This window comes from Silurus meridionalis, chromosome 26 (genome assembly GCF_014805685.1).
Source record: "Silurus meridionalis isolate SWU-2019-XX chromosome 26, ASM1480568v1, whole genome shotgun sequence".
Classification (NCBI taxonomy): Eukaryota; Metazoa; Chordata; class Actinopteri; order Siluriformes; family Siluridae; genus Silurus; species Silurus meridionalis.
The window spans coordinates 18846673-18863795 of record NC_060909.1 but is presented as its reverse complement, the minus strand read 5'-3'; the positions used below and the strand labels follow the sequence as shown (position 1 = coordinate 18863795).

General features: G+C 42.8%; 3 protein-coding genes across 4 annotated transcripts; 1 reads left to right on the top strand and 2 right to left on the bottom strand.

Annotated features, from left to right (window-relative positions):
- Positions 1 to 53: 53 nt before the first annotated feature.
- npb (neuropeptide B) lies at positions 54 to 1729 on the bottom strand. The gene is made up of 2 exons (XM_046840898.1): positions 1334 to 1729; positions 54 to 660 (listed from the first exon to the last, which is right to left on the bottom strand). Exons 1-2 carry the CDS (start codon positions 1637 to 1639, stop codon positions 532 to 534), a joined length of 435 nt encoding a protein of 144 aa, XP_046696854.1. The 5' UTR covers positions 1640 to 1729; the 3' UTR covers positions 54 to 531.
- Positions 1730 to 2404: 675 nt separating this feature from the next.
- sgsh (N-sulfoglucosamine sulfohydrolase (sulfamidase)) lies at positions 2405 to 6597 on the bottom strand. Of its 2 annotated transcripts, none has more exons than XM_046840696.1 (7): positions 6560 to 6597; positions 5114 to 5274; positions 4910 to 5015; positions 4320 to 4663; positions 4088 to 4169; positions 3728 to 3931; positions 2405 to 3311 (listed from the first exon to the last, which is right to left on the bottom strand). In XM_046840696.1, exons 1-7 carry the CDS (start codon positions 6573 to 6575, stop codon positions 2752 to 2754), a joined length of 1473 nt encoding a protein of 490 aa, XP_046696652.1. In that variant the 5' UTR covers positions 6576 to 6597; the 3' UTR covers positions 2405 to 2751. The 2 variants fall into 2 exon arrangements, with proteins under 2 accessions (XP_046696652.1, XP_046696651.1); XM_046840695.1 differs by lacking the exon at positions 6560 to 6597 and adding an exon at positions 6266 to 6553.
- slc26a11 (solute carrier family 26 member 11) lies at positions 5211 to 16558 on the top strand. The gene is given in 19 exon segments (XM_046840694.1): positions 5211 to 5311; positions 7610 to 7724; positions 8451 to 8505; positions 8820 to 9032; positions 9166 to 9358; positions 9556 to 9641; positions 9841 to 9920; positions 10857 to 10999; positions 11560 to 11738; positions 11855 to 11927; positions 12071 to 12121; positions 12292 to 12352; positions 12447 to 12502; positions 12634 to 12774; positions 13043 to 13170; positions 13324 to 13357; positions 13360 to 13422; positions 15256 to 15389; positions 15489 to 16558. Coding segments are annotated over 17 exon segments (1821 nt in total). The 5' UTR covers positions 5211 to 5311; positions 7610 to 7724; positions 8451 to 8460; the 3' UTR covers positions 15630 to 16558.
- The last annotated feature ends 565 nt before the right edge of the window (positions 16559 to 17123 follow it).

Below are 17123 nucleotides of genomic sequence, written 5' to 3'. Positions count from 1 at the left end.
TCTTGAGCAAAAAAACCCCATACGCTACACACACCAAGCTACACACACCAATCAACCGTCTGTCGAGTTTAATAAATAAAATAACATTTTATACACATTTACACATTTACACACATTTACACACATTTAGCTACAGAAGGGACAAACAGCAATATTGTTTCTCTCACACACATTCACACGTTCAGATATTTGTGTACAGATACACACACATATATAGAACATTTTAGTGAAGTAGATTTCTGTGGATAAAATAATGGAAAATAAATAACATTCAAGGAGTCCAAGTAGAGCTGGAGATCCGAACACAAGCGCGTCGGAGAGCATTCTAATCAGACCGGAAAGTACCGTACTTTTAGAGTACCACTACAGATCTCGTCTTGTCTAAATGACACTGTTGTGTATTAGGGTTGATTTATTTATTATAGAATGGAACAGCAGGAAATGGGTGTTCAGGAGACAGGTTTCCGTCCCTGGTCCTGGAGAACCACGGGGAATCCAGGACCGAGTTCGGGTTCCGTGTTCGCACGTCGCTCACGCCACCAAGCAGTCGAGCGAGTCGAGCGCCAGCAGAACCTCCGCCCTGCACCGGAACGTGTTCCAGCCGTCCTGCATCAACTCACAGCTCTGGAGGTTCGGAGAAATGTCCTTGATGCAGATGGCCTGGAAACACACACACACACACACAATCTGATCTCAGTTTTCATTCTTTTTCACGTGTAGACTTTATGACTCGCCCTGCTGCGTGTTTACAGTTTAAAGCGAATTGAATGGTTTATTTTTCACGTTGAAACGCAGATCATCACGCATGTTATTAGTGTAGGAATAAAAACCAGCTCGCTTTTACCCGAGAAATGTGATTTATTCAAAGGATTTAATGTAGAAACATATTAAAATATAGAATCCTCGCGTCCTTGTCCAAAAAACGCGCGCCCACTTCTTTACTTATCTGTTTATTTTTACCTTTCACCTTTTACACATTAGGCGTGTAAAACAGAATTCCATTCAATTGCAGACGTGAGATTTGAACCCGGATATCACGTTTTCACACGAATCTGAAATAAAGCCGAATTGATTTCGCGCACAGGATCCCTCCACATCTGCATTGTGTGTTTATCAGTCTGCACCTCTGCACAGGTGGATCTGGAGTCTCTTTAATAACCACGGTACTATTCGTCAGGAAAGTCTGATGCGTTACCTGTCCAGGTGCGTGTCTTGAGTTTAGAATGTAATGTGAGCGCAGGTGCACTGGTGATGAGCAGCAGCTCCACGCTGTCTGGATTCTGATCTGTAACCCCGGGTGAATGTTGTATTTGCATCACAGAATGATATTTACCATGTTCTTGAGGACCGGCGTGTGTCTCGCGCTCAGCTCGGGCACCACGCTGTTTCCGGTGCTCTCTCCCGCGTCTAGAGCGGACTCCGGGTCGGACCTGCGGACGTACGGAGACCTGCGGATGCCGGACAGCAAGCCCGAGGCTCTGCCCACGGAGTAGTAGCTCGGACCAGTGGCCTGTTTGTACCACGCGTCTGCGGGACTGCACGTGAGCAGCACGGCGACGGCCGCGAGCATCACGACGGACCTCACGGACCTCTGCGGCGCGCACCTCCTCCTCATCGGCATCACCATCATCATCATCATCTCCTGTTCAGCGGGTCAGTAGTGTGGATTTATGTATCTATTCAGTGTGGTTTATCTCTTTCACTCTCTCACTCTTTCATCTGTAAACTCCACTGAGCGCGTGTGTGGGGCTTTATATACACACCCGGAGCGCGTAAAGGCGCGCGCTCGACGTGAAGGTGCCCCGTGTGTAGCGCACGTCCAATCAGCGTGGGCGATTCAGCGTCAGGCTTTTTTAGACGTGCGTAAATTTAACACACTTGTGACGTGAGAAACGAATAACAAGCCGTGAAAGAAAGCTCGCTCGTGCGCTCTCTCTCTCTCTCTTTATTACTGAAATCGGAACCGTGCATCAAGAACAATCTCAAGAAGGAACAGGAACTCCTGAGGAACCTTTCCATCTAAAAAGATGTCATTAAAGATGTAAATTTATACTTTATCATCGCCTAATTTGCATAATTATATAAAAATATATTTTTTCCCTAACTATAGTGACAGTGATGTTTTAATGTATTTTTTTGATTAGAGTTCATCCAGAGTGAGGTATTAGTGACACATGAACCTCAGACTCAGGGATCTTCTGTCTCACCTGCAGCAGCTCTGATTAGTGATGTGTAGAGGAGGTGAGGGTTATAACACATCTGTTATAACAAAACAAGTTCAGTGTAAAATGTATGAACCTGAACTTCCTAAGATTTCTCTTTAAGACTCCGCAACCCAATACTGTGTTACACACAATCACACAACCGAAAACACACACACGCTCTAACACACAATCACAGATACTGAGGGAGAAGTCTGCGGCTTTTTAATACAAAATAGACTGATGTTTTCATTTTAGTTCCATTTTTTAAAACATCTGCAACAAATGCAGAGAAATGCATCTACACAGAGATACCAAAATATTTACTACATAATTTATTTATTAAAAAAAAACAATCAATATGTACATTTTTGTACACAAATAAAATATGTGCAAATGATCAAAAATAGAAGAATTCGAGGCTCCTGTGTGAAGTCGATGACGATGATGACTTCATAGCGAGCGTGTATTTGAACGTCTCCGGGTGATGATGTCACTTTTCATCTCCTCGTTAATGTTATGGAGAAACACTCGTGACTCCGGCGATCCTTCACAGCTCGTTGTAAAGAGGTCTGCACTTGGGCTCCATCTTGTCCTCGAGCACGGCGTCCGGAGCGCACACCCACGGATCCTCCGTCTCCCACTGCCACTTGAGGAGCTGCTCCTTCAGGAGCTCCAGAACATCTTTGTACGCAGGATCCGAGGCCAGGTTATTCTGCTCGGCCGGGTCCGAGTGCGTGTCGTACAGCTCCCAGCGCTCCCTGTAGTAATACTGCCTCAGGGTCTTGAACCAGCCGGTGGGCGTGCCCGCCCGCGTCCTCTGCAGCAGGTCCTGGAAGGTGGGCGAGACGTACAGGTCCTGGTCGATGGGGAAAGGCGAGCGGTAGTTCAGGTTGTGCAGCAGGACGAAGCGGCCGCGCCTCACCGAGCGCATCGGGTAGTACATGGTGGCCTCATGCAGACTCTGACTGGAGTACGCCGTGTCCCAGACGGGCTCGAAGGACAGCGCGGGGAGAAGGGAGCGACCCGAGAGGTGGACCGGAGACACGCCGCTCAGGCTGTAGGGAGGATACGGCACCGAGAACCAGTCCAGCAGAGTGGGAGTGATGTCTAACACGAAACACACATCCACAGCACATCTTCATAACGGTTCACAGTATTACTGTCAAATTATAATCAGATTATTTATGATCAGATTATTAGCATCAGATTATCATAATTTTAATGAATAATAATAATCTTCATCAGATTATCACGATTAGATATGAACATGATCAGATTATTACTATATTTAGATTACTAGTGTTATTAGCATTAGTTCCCATGTAGATGATGATATATGGAGTTGAACTATAAAGTGAGTTAACAGCGCCACCTTGTGGTTATAGAACACACCACAGGAAAATGGCAACGTTTTTCTTTTCATTCTAAATAAAGTAAAAGTGTATAATGACCAGAGGTGCATTAAGATTTCTGTACATGACGCTGTGTGTGTGTGTGTGTGTGTGTGTGTGTGTGTGTGTTACCCAGGAGGCTGACGTAGGCGTCACTCGTCTGTCCCCAGCGCTCTCGGTGTTCAGGTGAGGAGATGATCATGGGTTCGGACACGCCCGAGTCGTACAGGTTGGTTCGTCCGTTGGGAAACGGGATTCCGTTATCAGAGCTGTACATCACCAGCGTGTCGTTCTCGAACCCGGCGTCCCTCAGCTCCTGCAGGACCAAACCAATACCTGCAGGAAAGGATGGAATCGGATTCATTATTCAGATATCGGATTAATAATGAATGGAATTAAACACAAGCAAACCAGATTACAAACATATAAAGTGAATATTTACAGTGGTGATGATATAATTCTGTAATAACTCTGTAAAGAGGAAACACTCGCCCTGGTCCAGACGGCTGACGGTGGTGTACTGAGCCGCGAGATCGGCCCGAGCGGCCGGAGTGTCCGGGACGAAATACGGCACCTGAGAAGAAGAAAAAAGAATGAAATCATAGACAAGCCATTGTGCATTGCAATTTTTATATATTTAATGAATAGATAAAAGTAGTTAATGAAATAAAAATAGCAGCATATAAAATATGAGAGATGAAAAGTCATGATGGTGGAGTCTCACCTTGACCTGCTCGGGTGTGTAGTGCTGCGGCTTCCAGTCGGGAATCCTCCCCATTCCGCTCTCTCCGTTCCCGAACTTCTCACAGAATGAGCCATACTGAGGCTGCGAGTGGCCGCATCGATGAGGGTCGTGAAACGCCACGTATAGAAAGAAGGGACGAGCTCCTCCTCCTCCTCTTCTTCTCCTCTCCTCCTCCTCTTTGTGTTCCTGCAGAAACTTCCGGACCAGCAGTTTGATCCGGGTGATGTTGCGTCCCACCTGCAGGACCGAGCCGTTCTCCTCGGTGTAGGCGAAGTCGAAGGGGAACACCGAGCTCGGACCAACGTGCTTCTTCCCGATGATGCCTGAACAACAAACACCAAACAAATTTGTATTAATAATTCATTCTATTATAAATGATAATCTCATTGATCTTTGTATTTTAGCTCTGGTTATTAATAATATTAATAAAATGTATTTTTTGTTTATTATAATGGCTAAAAAAAGGAATGTGTTCACATAAAGAAGTGATGTTATAATGGAAGTTTCTGGAATATGAATGTAGATTTTTGCTGCAGGTGTTTGGCAGGTTTGGTGGTGTTTTTCTTCACCGGTGTGGATGTTGGATTGTTGGAGTAACAGCGGGAGACTCTGCACGCTGTCGAACGAGTTAAAGTGGTGCACGCCCTGATGAAGGCCGTACATCCCGTTCTGGTGCTGAGGAGAGAAAAGAACACGTCTGGAATCACACGGGGACGACACGTCTACACGTTCACAGTGAGGTCGGTGTGAAGGATGGTGTGAGGTGCTCGTACCTGTGGTAATCCGGTGAGGATGGTGGAGCGGCTGGGAGAGCAGCTACTGACCGAGGTGAAGGCGTTCCGGAAAACGACGCCGCGTCCAGCCAGAGCGTTCAGGTGAGGGGTTCGGACCACCGTGTTGTTGTAGACCTCCGTCTCGAACCCGGCATCATCGGCTACAGGACGAGTAAACACAACCACAACACACTCAAGGTACAATCCCACAGAGTACATACACCACGTAACAACAGGTCTTATTTCTGAGATGTTCCACTTGAGTTTGTGCTCATTCAGGGGGTTAGTGAAGTCAGGTACTGGTGTAGGTGAGGTGAGGAGGCCTGGGGGTTGAGGGGGTTGAGGGCAGAAATCTATAGCAGGAGGAGATCTTCCACTCTAACATACTGGAACAGGTTTGGACCTCATAGATGAACAGAAATGAAGGGAAAATATTATGCTAAAGGATCCAAAGACGTCCTACACCACTGTGGCCTTCACAAGTCTGAGGAAGAACCACATCCGAGAAGAAACTCAGGTGTCCCAATACTTTTGGCCACACCGTATACATTCCTGTACCTGGTGTATTAGAGTATTAAACACCTGCCGCTGGTTATAGTCTTTATATTAGTGTGTAGAAAGTTATTACTGACTCATAATCACTTCCTTTCCTGCTCCTCTCTCAGAGCACTGGATCTCATGCTCATTATTTCTCATATAGATCTGATCTGTATTACAGTGCTGTTAGAGGTGTGTTTATAGAGGTGTAGATGAGCTGAAAGGTGTAGAAGAGCTGAAAGGTGTAGATGAGCTGAAAGGTGTAGATGAGCTGAAAGGTGTAGATGAGCTGAAAGGTGTAGAAGAGCTGAAAGGTGTAGAAGGAGCTGAAAGGTGTAGAAGGAGCTGAAAGGTGTAGATGAGCTGAAAGGTGTAGAATGAGCTGAAAGGTGTAGAAGAGCTGAAAGGTGTAGAAGAGCTGAAAGGTGTAGAAGGAGCTGAAAGGTGTAGATGGAGCTGAAAGGTGTAGATGAGCTGAAAGGTGTAGAAGAGCTGAAAGGTGTAGAAGAGCTGAAAGGTGTAGAAGGAGCTGAAAGGTGTAGAGGAGCTGAAAGGTGTAGATGAGCTGAAAGGTGTAGAAGGAGCTGAAAGGTGTAGAAGGAGCTAAAAGATCACCGATGATGAGCAGCGCATTTCTCCCGCATTCCCCCACCGCACACAGCAGGAGCAGCAGCGCAGCTCTGCGCCACACACACGCGCTCATTTCCGCCTTCATAACAACTTTACACGCGTCTAACGAATTTAAATCACGTGTCCTGTCCCTCTGTGAAGCTCCACAGATTCCTCACGGACTTCAATATCATTAATGATCTTCAGAAACTCAGCAAAAAGTCCATCAGATCCAGAGGACAGCATCAACACACACACACACACACACACACACACACACACACACACACACACACATACTTCCGCATCCGCGCATCACGTGACAAAGATCACATGACCACCAGGGTTGCCATTTTAAATAGGAAAGGATGCAATTTTCAAGGGTTTTACACATCCGGGAAATTGTTTTATCTCATCCATCGATCTGTCTGTCTGTCTTGTCCATCTATATGTCTGTCTGTATGTCTGCCTGTCTGTCTGTTTGTCTTAATGCCTATCTATCTATCTATCTATCTATCTATCTATCTGTCTGTCTGTCTGTCTGTCTGTCTGTCTGTCTGTCTGTCCCTGTTCGGCATAATCTAGAAATAAAATTTAAGTGGTGTGACTGGAGTTGACATTTGTTTACATTACATTAACATTTATTTGTTTATATATATATATATATATATATATATATATATATATATATATATATACACACACACACACACACACACACACACACACACACACACACAATTTGTATATACAAAACAAAAACAGTCCTGTTGTATCCTCAGTACTTCCTCACATTATAAGCAAAGCGTGAATAAAACTTGTGTGTTATAAATGTGATATAATCAGTCACAAGCATGTAATTAGTAGAAGAGACAGCAGAAACCACACACTCGAATGCAACAAGTCAAAAATAATGCATCAGTGAGTCACTAAGATCAATTCAACATTTTAAGAAAAAACCCCAGGATCAGATCATCAATAAGTCATACAACATACACACGTGAGATAATGACACAGGATTATAAAGTATTTAATGAGAATGAGATGAGAAGTGAAAAGTGTGAGAAGGCAAATCAGATTTTTTTACATTTTGATCACAACATACCCCTGTGCTCAACGCAAACTCCAAGAAGATCTGCTTTCCATTGGTTGGAAGTGTGTGGAAGATACTTGTGTCCAGGTGTCCACAAACTTTAGTCCACATATAATAAGTCAGGATTTTAAAATTCTGTGTAAGATTTAAGATGCTGCTCTGCCACAAACAACAAACAAACAAACAAACAAACAAACAAACAAACAAACAAACAAACAAACCATGTTAGGATAATGATTTTGAACTTTTCATTTTAGACACGGGGATTTCCTGCACTCTGGCAACCCGAGGCGCGGAATCAGCAGGATGTTTGGTTTCTCGGATTTTGCAAGAAGAAACCCTCAGACTGCCGGGTGAGACTTTCACTGTCAGGTAATAGAGCAGCATCTCAAATACATCTAGCAGGGGTTTCCATCAAAAACAGGGATGAGGGAGTGTCAGTGTACTGGAGCTTCATTCCTCTGCTTTTATTTCTTTCATATTAGCCGCCTGTTTCACACACACACACACACACACACACACACACACACACGTGCACGCCATTTCCTTTATTAATAATTATATTTATAATAATTATTATAAACTCTGTCTGACAGTAACTCAGTCACTGGAGGGAGGAGGCTCGTGTGTCTGTACAGTGGATGTACATTTCTCTGGGGATACAGTGTGTGTGTGTGTGTGTGTGTGTGTGTGTGAGGGAGAAAGTCATATGACAAAAGACAAGATCATAAACAGCAAAAAAAAAAATGCTGACCTCATTCTTTGAAGTCGTCAACATCAGCATCCACTATATATCAATATATACAATAACATATTTATAATAATAATAATAACATGATATTCCTGATAACTGTACAGTAATACATTTATTAATTACATGTATATCTATTTTTTTTTTATACTTTTAGTATCAAAGGGTTATAGTAATATTTGGAAAATGAATAGTACACTAATAATATGATGTGAATAAATAAATAAATAAAAGCAAGCTCCCAGGCGTGAAGGTATCTAGCGAACATAGGTATTGTGTAGGCATCTCACAAATGTAGGTATTTCATTTGATTCCTCTTCACATTCCTACCTTCTCGTTTCCTGCAGCTGAGGTGGCATGAGGAGGAACTCGGAATTCCACCATGTGACAAACCAACACCGAGTAAGTACGAGAAAGATATCTCTCCTTCCCTCCTCTGTTACTGTAACACACCCTGCTTTAAACACACACACACACACACACACACACACACACACACACACACACACACACACAATCCAGTTTATCTACTTCATTATGATCACATGTTCAGATGAGTTCAGCAGGAGATGAAACCGCTCAGCCCAGTTTGTTTATTTCTTTGTTTGTTTTGTGTTTATTAATAATATAAATATTTGAATAAAGTGTAATAGGGTAATGTGAGGTGGTTTCCCATAAGAAGCTTGTGGTGAGTAAGTGAGTGATTTGTGTTGAAGACGGAGAGAAACATGATGGCGGAGACTCTGAGACGAGGTTTGGCGAGATGCTGCTCGGTGGCGACGCTGCGCTCTCGTCTCCCCGTCCTCACGTGGCTGCCGGCGTACCGCTTGATGTGGCTGAAGATGGACGTGCTGGCTGGACTCACCGTGGGACTGACCGCCATACCTCAGGCCCTGGCCTACGCCGAGGTGGCCGGATTACCTGTGCAGGTAATAACTACACATTACATGCTTAATTACACCCCAAACTGCCAGTTTTATAAATGAGACAATTAAAAGTCAATCTGGACAAAGAGCATCTCCTTCATCATCATCATCTTCATCATCATCTCTCTCTCTGCAGTACGGTCTGTACTCGTCCTTCATTGGGGGGTTTGTTTACTGTGTGTTCGGGACGTCGAGGGACATCACCCTGGGTCCGACTGCCATCATGTCTCTGCTGTGTCTGTTGTACGTCAGAGGAGACCCCGTGTACGCTGTGGTACTGACTCTGCTGTGTGGAATCATCCAGATCTCCATGGCGATACTCCGACTCGGTAAACACTTCAATATCTTACATGCTTTCTGGTGTTCTTCTAGTGTTTGTGGGGTTTTTGTTGTGTTTTGATGGTGTTCTTGTGGTGTTTTATTGTGATTTTGTGGTGTTTTGTGATGTTTTTGTGGTATTGTATTGAATTTTATGGTGTTTCTGTTCAAACAGTGTAGTGTAGATTGTTATTGTTTACTTTTCCAGGTTTCCTCCTGGACTTTATTTCCTTTCCTGTGATAAAAGGCTTCACCTGTGCAGCGGCAGTGACCATTGGTTTTGGACAGGTCAAAGTGAGCGACGTTAAACACACACACACACACACACACACACACACACACACACACACACTACTTGAGACACGACCTATTTGTAATTTTTTTAAGACATTTAAAATAGCTTCATTTAAGACACTTGAGGAATTTTAGTTTGGTCTTAAATTGTGTGTGTGTGTGTGTGTGTGTGTGTGTGTGTGTGTGTGTGTGTGTGTAGAACATTCTGGGGGTGAAGGACATCCCACAGCAGTTCTTTCTGCAGGTCTACTACACTTTCCAGAAACTACCTGAGGCCAGGTGATAAAATAATCATAATAGCAGATAATTTATTTTTTATTTAGTTATATTTTTGTTGTGTTTTTTATTTTTCATTTTGTTTATTCATTAAACTTTATTTGTAAACCCCATTTTCTCTAATTTAGCTCATGGCTGTATCTAACTGCATCAGTACAGTGTCTATGTGCAGTGACTCAGAGAGTGACTCATTGGACTGATTCAGTTTCAATACAGTGATTCAGTGCAGAGTATCAATTAAGTGTCTCAGTACAGGGTCTCAGTGCAGTGATTCACAGTGCAGTGATTCACAGTGCAGTGATTCACAGCAGTGATTCAGAGCAGTGATTCAGAGCAGTGATTCAGAGAAGTGATTCATTAGTGTCACAGTGCAGTGATTCAGTGCAGTGATTCACAGCAGTGATTCAGAGCAGTGATTCAGTGCAGTGATTCACAGCAGTGATTCAGAGCAGTGATTCAGAGCAGTGATTCATTAGTGTCACAGTGCAGTGATTCAGTGCAGTGATTCACAGCAGTGATTCAGAGCAGTGATTCAGAGCAGTGATTCATTAGTGTCACAGTGCAGTGATTCAGTGCAGTGATTCACAGCAGTGATTCAGTGCAGTGATTCAGAGCAGTGATTCATTAGTGTCACAGTGCAGTGATTCATTACAGTGTCACAGTGCAGTGATTCAGAGCAGTGATTCATTAGTGTCACAGTGCAGTGATTCAGTGCAGTGATTCACAGCAGTGATTCAGCAGTGATTCAGAGCAGTGATTCATTAGTGTCACAGTGCAGTGATTCATTACAATGTCACAGTGCAGTGATTCAGAGCAGTGATTCATTAGTGTCACAGTGCAGTGATTCATTACAGTGTCACAGTGCAGTGATTCAGAGCAGTGATTCATTAGTGTCACAATGCAGTGATTCAGTGATGTCATGTCTCTCTTTTACCTCAGGGTTGGAGACGTGATCCTGGGCTTGTCCTGTTTCTGCTTTCTGACAATGATGATGAAGATGAAGAGTTCTCTGGACTCTTTGGAGGACAACACATTTCTTGTAGTGAAGATGTCTCAGGGTTTGGTGTGGACACTTGCCACCAGTGAGCACTTCATGAGTCAATACTTCCTTTTTTTATGGTCTTATTTTAGATAGAAAGGAAATGCCAACATCTGCAGGTTTCTGTTTTCAGCAGGAGATCTGGCTGTGTGGAATATTTCACCACTCCACCATTTTCACCACTCCACCAGTCCAGATCTCCTTTATCTTCATGTTTCTTTATTTAAACTCAAACTCCTGGTTTTAATTAATGTTTGGACCAAATCTGTAAGCAGAAATCTCAAAAATTCTATTTTACCTCATAATATGAGGGCGGGCCATTTATAAACTTGTTTGTGATGTCACTGAAGAAACTCCACCCTTTTGGAGCAATTTCATTCGCTATTAGAGACGATGTTTGTATCTTACTGCTCTTATACACAGACCTTATACACTAGAATAGACCTACAGCTAGCTTACGTAGATACACAAATTTGCATATTCATGAATATTCATAGCTTTTGACATTTTTAATGAGGCTGTTAATGTAAAGCTAATTTATTTATTGCTCCGTCATTTTTAACGTGTGTGTGTGTGTGTGTGTGTGTGTGTGTGTGTGGACAGTCCGAAATGCTCTGGTCGTCATAGCAGCGACATGTGTGGCGTACTCTGCCGAGGTCATGGGTCACAGTTTCTTCACCCTCACAGGGAAAACAGCTGAAGGGCTGCCACCTTTCTCAGCCCCGCCCCTCTCAGAGATGACAGCCAATGGGACGACCGTATCGTTCAGCGAGATTGTGAAGGTCCGTCCACAAGCAACATTTCTTTTAATGATAATTCTGTAAAAAGTTCTCATTTCAAATGTAATGGTTCAGTTGCTGATCATGTGATTGCACTGTCCAATCACGTGGCTCTGCAGGATATGGGAGGCGGTTTAGCTGTTATACCGCTGATGGGCGTCCTGGAGAGCATCGCTATTGCTAAAGCGTTCGGTACACAGCATACTTAACTTCACTTTTACACTGTACACACACACACACACACACACACACACACACACACACACACACACACACAGACACATAGCAAATACTTAGTTATTTTAAAAATGTGTGTTTGTGTGTTTTTTTTACAGGAAGTAAAAATAATTACCGCATTGATGCTAACCAGGAACTCTTTGCCATTGGTATGTGTCCTATGGAACTTTGTGTGTGTGTGTGTGTGTGTGTGTGTGTGTGTGTGTGTGTGTGTGTGTGTGAGTGTGTAGAGTGTGTAGAGTGTGGACAGTTAATACTGAGTATGTTTATATTAAATTGTATATATAGTGTGTGTGTGTGTGTGTATGTGTGTTTGCAGGACTTACCAACATCCTGGGATCATTTGTCTCTGCATATCCCGTCACAGGCAGCTTTGGAAGGTGTGTGTGTGTGTGTGTGTGTGTGTGTGTGTGTGTGTAGTTTCACATTAGAATGTATGAATATACAGGATGCTTTGTGTTGGGTTTCTTACAGAACTGCTGTAAACTCTCAGACTGGAGTGTGTACACCAGCGGGAGGCATAGTCACAAGTAACACACACACACACACACACACACACACACACACACACACACACATTACATTACATTACTTTGCAATTAAATCTTAATATACATCTCTCTCAAGTTAAGTCTCTATCTCCCCCACCACCCCACCCCAGGTACAGTAGTCCTCCTCTCTCTGGCCTTCCTCATGCCGATGTTCTCCTTCATCCCCAAAGCGTCTCTGGCGGCCGTCATTATCTGCGCTGTGGCTCCGATGATCGAGCTCGGTGTTCCTCCACACATCTGGAGAGTCCGAAGTCAGTTGGCAAACACACACTTGTGCATCGTTTCACACTGACATGTTCACCACACACACACACACACACACACACACACACACACACACACACACACTCTTCACTTCCCCTTTACATTCTTTTATCACACACCTTTACAAGGATAACTGACTATATGGAGCAGGATCACGTGATCTTTTACTGCTAGAAAGGATTGTGCAGTTTTTACTGGGAATGTAGTTTGTATCGTGTGTGTGTGTGTGTGTGTGTGTGTGTGTGTTGATCTCAGAGTTGGACCTGCTGCCATTCTCCGTCACCTTCCTGCTCAGTTTCTGGGAGGTGCAGTACGGCATTGTGGGAGGTGTCCTCATCTCAGGGTTCATGCTGCTGTATCTGATGGCCAGACCTGAGCTGAAGGTGAAGCTGGAACCTGGTTATATGCTCCTGTTGTGTTCCTGTAGCACTCCACAGGATCAGAGGTGGAGAGAATGAGTGTGTTTATAGTGTATGTGTGTGTGTGTATGTGTGTGTGTGTGTGTGTGTGTGTGTGTGTGTGTGATGTTTATACAGGTAACAGATCATGGAGTTCTGGTGATGGAGTTGGAAGTGGACTCCATTTTCCTGCCATTGAGCACTTCAGTGATTTCTTGCGCACACGTGCACTACACGGTAACATACACACACTCACAATGCACACGCAGTACACACACACAATGTACACACACTATACATACACACAATGCACACGCAGTACACACACACACACATACACACACACACACGCAGTACACACACAATGTACACACACACTATACATACACAATACACACAGTACACACACAATGTACACACACTATACATACACAATACACACACACAGTACACACAGAGTACACACACTATACATACACACAATACACAGTACACACACAATGTACACACACTATACATACACACAATACACACGAGTACACACAGAGTACACACACTATACATACACACAATACACACGCAGTACACACACAATGTACACACACTATACATACACACAATACACGCAGTACACACAGAGTACACACACTATACATACACACAATACACACACAGTACACACAGAGTACACACTATACATACACACACACACAATACACAGTACACAGAGTACACACACTATACATACACACAATACACACGCAGTACACACAGAGTACACACACTATACATACACACAATACACACGCAGTACACACAGAGTACACACACTATACATACACACAATACACACGCAGTACACACAATGTACACACACTATATACACACAATACACACACACACAGTACACAGAGTACACACACTATACATACACACAATACACACGCGGTACACACAGAGTACACACTATACATACACACAATACACACGTAGTACACACACAATGTACACACACTATACATACACACAATACACACGCAGTACACACACAATGTACACTATACATACACACACACACACACAGTACACACACAATGTACACACACAATACACACGCAGTACACACACAATGTACACACACACTATACATACACACTCACGCAGCACACAGACAGTACACACACACACGCAGTACACACACAATGTACACACACACAATACATACACACACAGTACACACACTATACATACACACAATACACACGTAGTACACACAGAGTACACACACTATACATACACACAATACACACACAGTACACACAGAGTACCACACTATACATACACACAATACACACGAGTACACACACTATACATACACACAATACACACACAGTACACACAGAGTACACACACTATACATACACACAATACACACGTAGTACACACAGAGTACACACACTATACATACACACAATACACACGCAGTACACACACACAATACACACACACAATACATACACACAATACACACGCAGTACACACACTACATACACACACAATGTACACACACTATACATACACACAATACACACGCAGTACACACAGAGTACACACACTATACATACACACAATACACACGCAGTACACACAGAGTACACACACTATACATACACACACACACACACAGAGTACACACACTATACATACACACAATACACAGTACACACAGAGTACACACACTATACATACACACAATACACACGCAGTACACACAATGTACACACACTATACATACACACAATACACACGCAGTATACACACACACACACACACACAATGTAGACACACTATACATACACACTCATGCAGCACACACACACAGTACACACACAGTACACACAGATACACACAGATACAGTATGGAGTTGTTGATATTGATTGGGGAATACTTCATGATATATAAATGTCTCTCTGTCTTTCTTTTTTTAATCAATCTCTGTGTGTGTGTGTGTGTGTCTCTCTCTCGCTCTCTCTCTCTCGCTCTCTCTCTCTCTCTCTCTCTCTCTGTAGTCTCTCCTCCTCAGTGTGTGCTGTTAGATTGTCAGCATGTCAGTAGTATAGACTACACAGTGGTGAATGAAGTGCAAGATCTCCTGAAGCAGTTTAAGCTCCATGGTGTCTCTCTGGTCTTCTCAGGTTTAAAGGTAAACATCACCTGGTGTACAAGTTCTCTGCCCAGTTCCCCCTTCTGAGTAATCTGAGTCCAGACCTTCTAGATATATTACATGTGTTTGTTTCCCCAGTGTTCGGTGCTGAAGGTCTTATTAGCAGCAGACCTTCCAGGCTTCATACACACAGACAACGTGGAGGCGGGACTTCAGATCCTAATCAGCGGCCCGGACTCTGACTACACCCCTCTCCTCCAATCAGCATCGAGATCATAGTATACTTACACATAAACGAGCCAATCGAGGAGCACCTCAAGTGAGATTCACCAAGTCGAGACCAAACCATTTAGCACAAAATGATATAAAAAAGTAAACCTTATTTTAAAGATGCACTACATCTATTTTTAAAAGTTTTATACCAGTAAACAGAAAATGAGCTGACTTGTTAACTAGAGTCCTTCTCAAAGAAAGTTCTGAAAGAACACTGTCATGTGGAGCGAAGTAGCAAAATTCCACATGAGCTTTTTTCCCCTAACTTACTGTGTGTGATCAAATCACACGTGTAGGAACTCACGCCGGCAGAATAGCTGCAGCTACACTTAGTCTCCAAACACTTTGATATCACCTCGGAACTGGAGAGATGTTCGTCTCAGATCAAAACAATTCATTTCTGTGTTGTAAAGTTACAACGTAGCAGCAGAAGTTCACTAAGAAACCATGTGTCTTGTTCATGCAATATATAAAACACTGACGTTTCTTGCTGATTCAGGTTTTTTTGACCGACTGTATATTTTTATTAGAATTCGATGCTTTTACGGAAAAACTGACCAAATATAGAACTGTCATATTTTCTCTGTACAAGAAAAAAATACTTTTAATACTAAAAAACTGCACATTTTTTTACCCGCTGTAAAGCAAGCTGACACGGACTCCAATTCTAGTGACTTCTTAACATTTAAAATGACATTTCAGTTATTTCACTTGAGCTTGAAATTACCTTTTGTGTTTGTGATCAGATTTTCTAGTGCAAAAAAACCCCACAATTATCTAACATGCTATTTTATGCAGTTGCTCAGTGTGAAATGGTGGTGATTGTGGAGGTAAGCTGACGTTTACATGAACTTAGTAACATACAGGAATATCACTGTCATTCTGAAAATAATGATTTTATCTATTTCTCTACACTTTGTGTTTATATATATATATATATATATATATATATATATATATATATATATATATATATATATATGGTACCAGTCAAAAGTTTGGAGACGCCGTTTTCTTCAGTGGTTTTTCTTTATTTTTATTATTTTTTTATTATTGTACATTAATACTGAAGAATCCAAACTAAAAAAGAACACATGGATTTACATACTAAATAAAAACATGTTAAATAACCCGTATTGTTTTATATTTTCGATTCTTCTCTCCGCCTCGTGACGTCATCACCTGAAATGATTTTCCAACAATCTTTAAGAGTTCCCAGAGGTGTTGAGTGCTTGTTGGCTGCTTTTCCTTCACTCCCCAGTCCAACTCATCCCTGATCATGGATTTAGATCAAGTGATCGTGGAGGCCACATGGGGAACATGGGGGCATTATTTTTAAGTAGCGGGTTCAGGCTTAAAGAAGTCCCCAGGTGGCGGTTTAAAAGCCGCACACTAGAGAATATTGAGGCTGTTTGAGCTGCTCTAACGAGAAGCTCTCACAGCTCCATTCCACAACATGCATCATCGCTGTGTTGAGCCGATTCTTCAAAATGACACGCC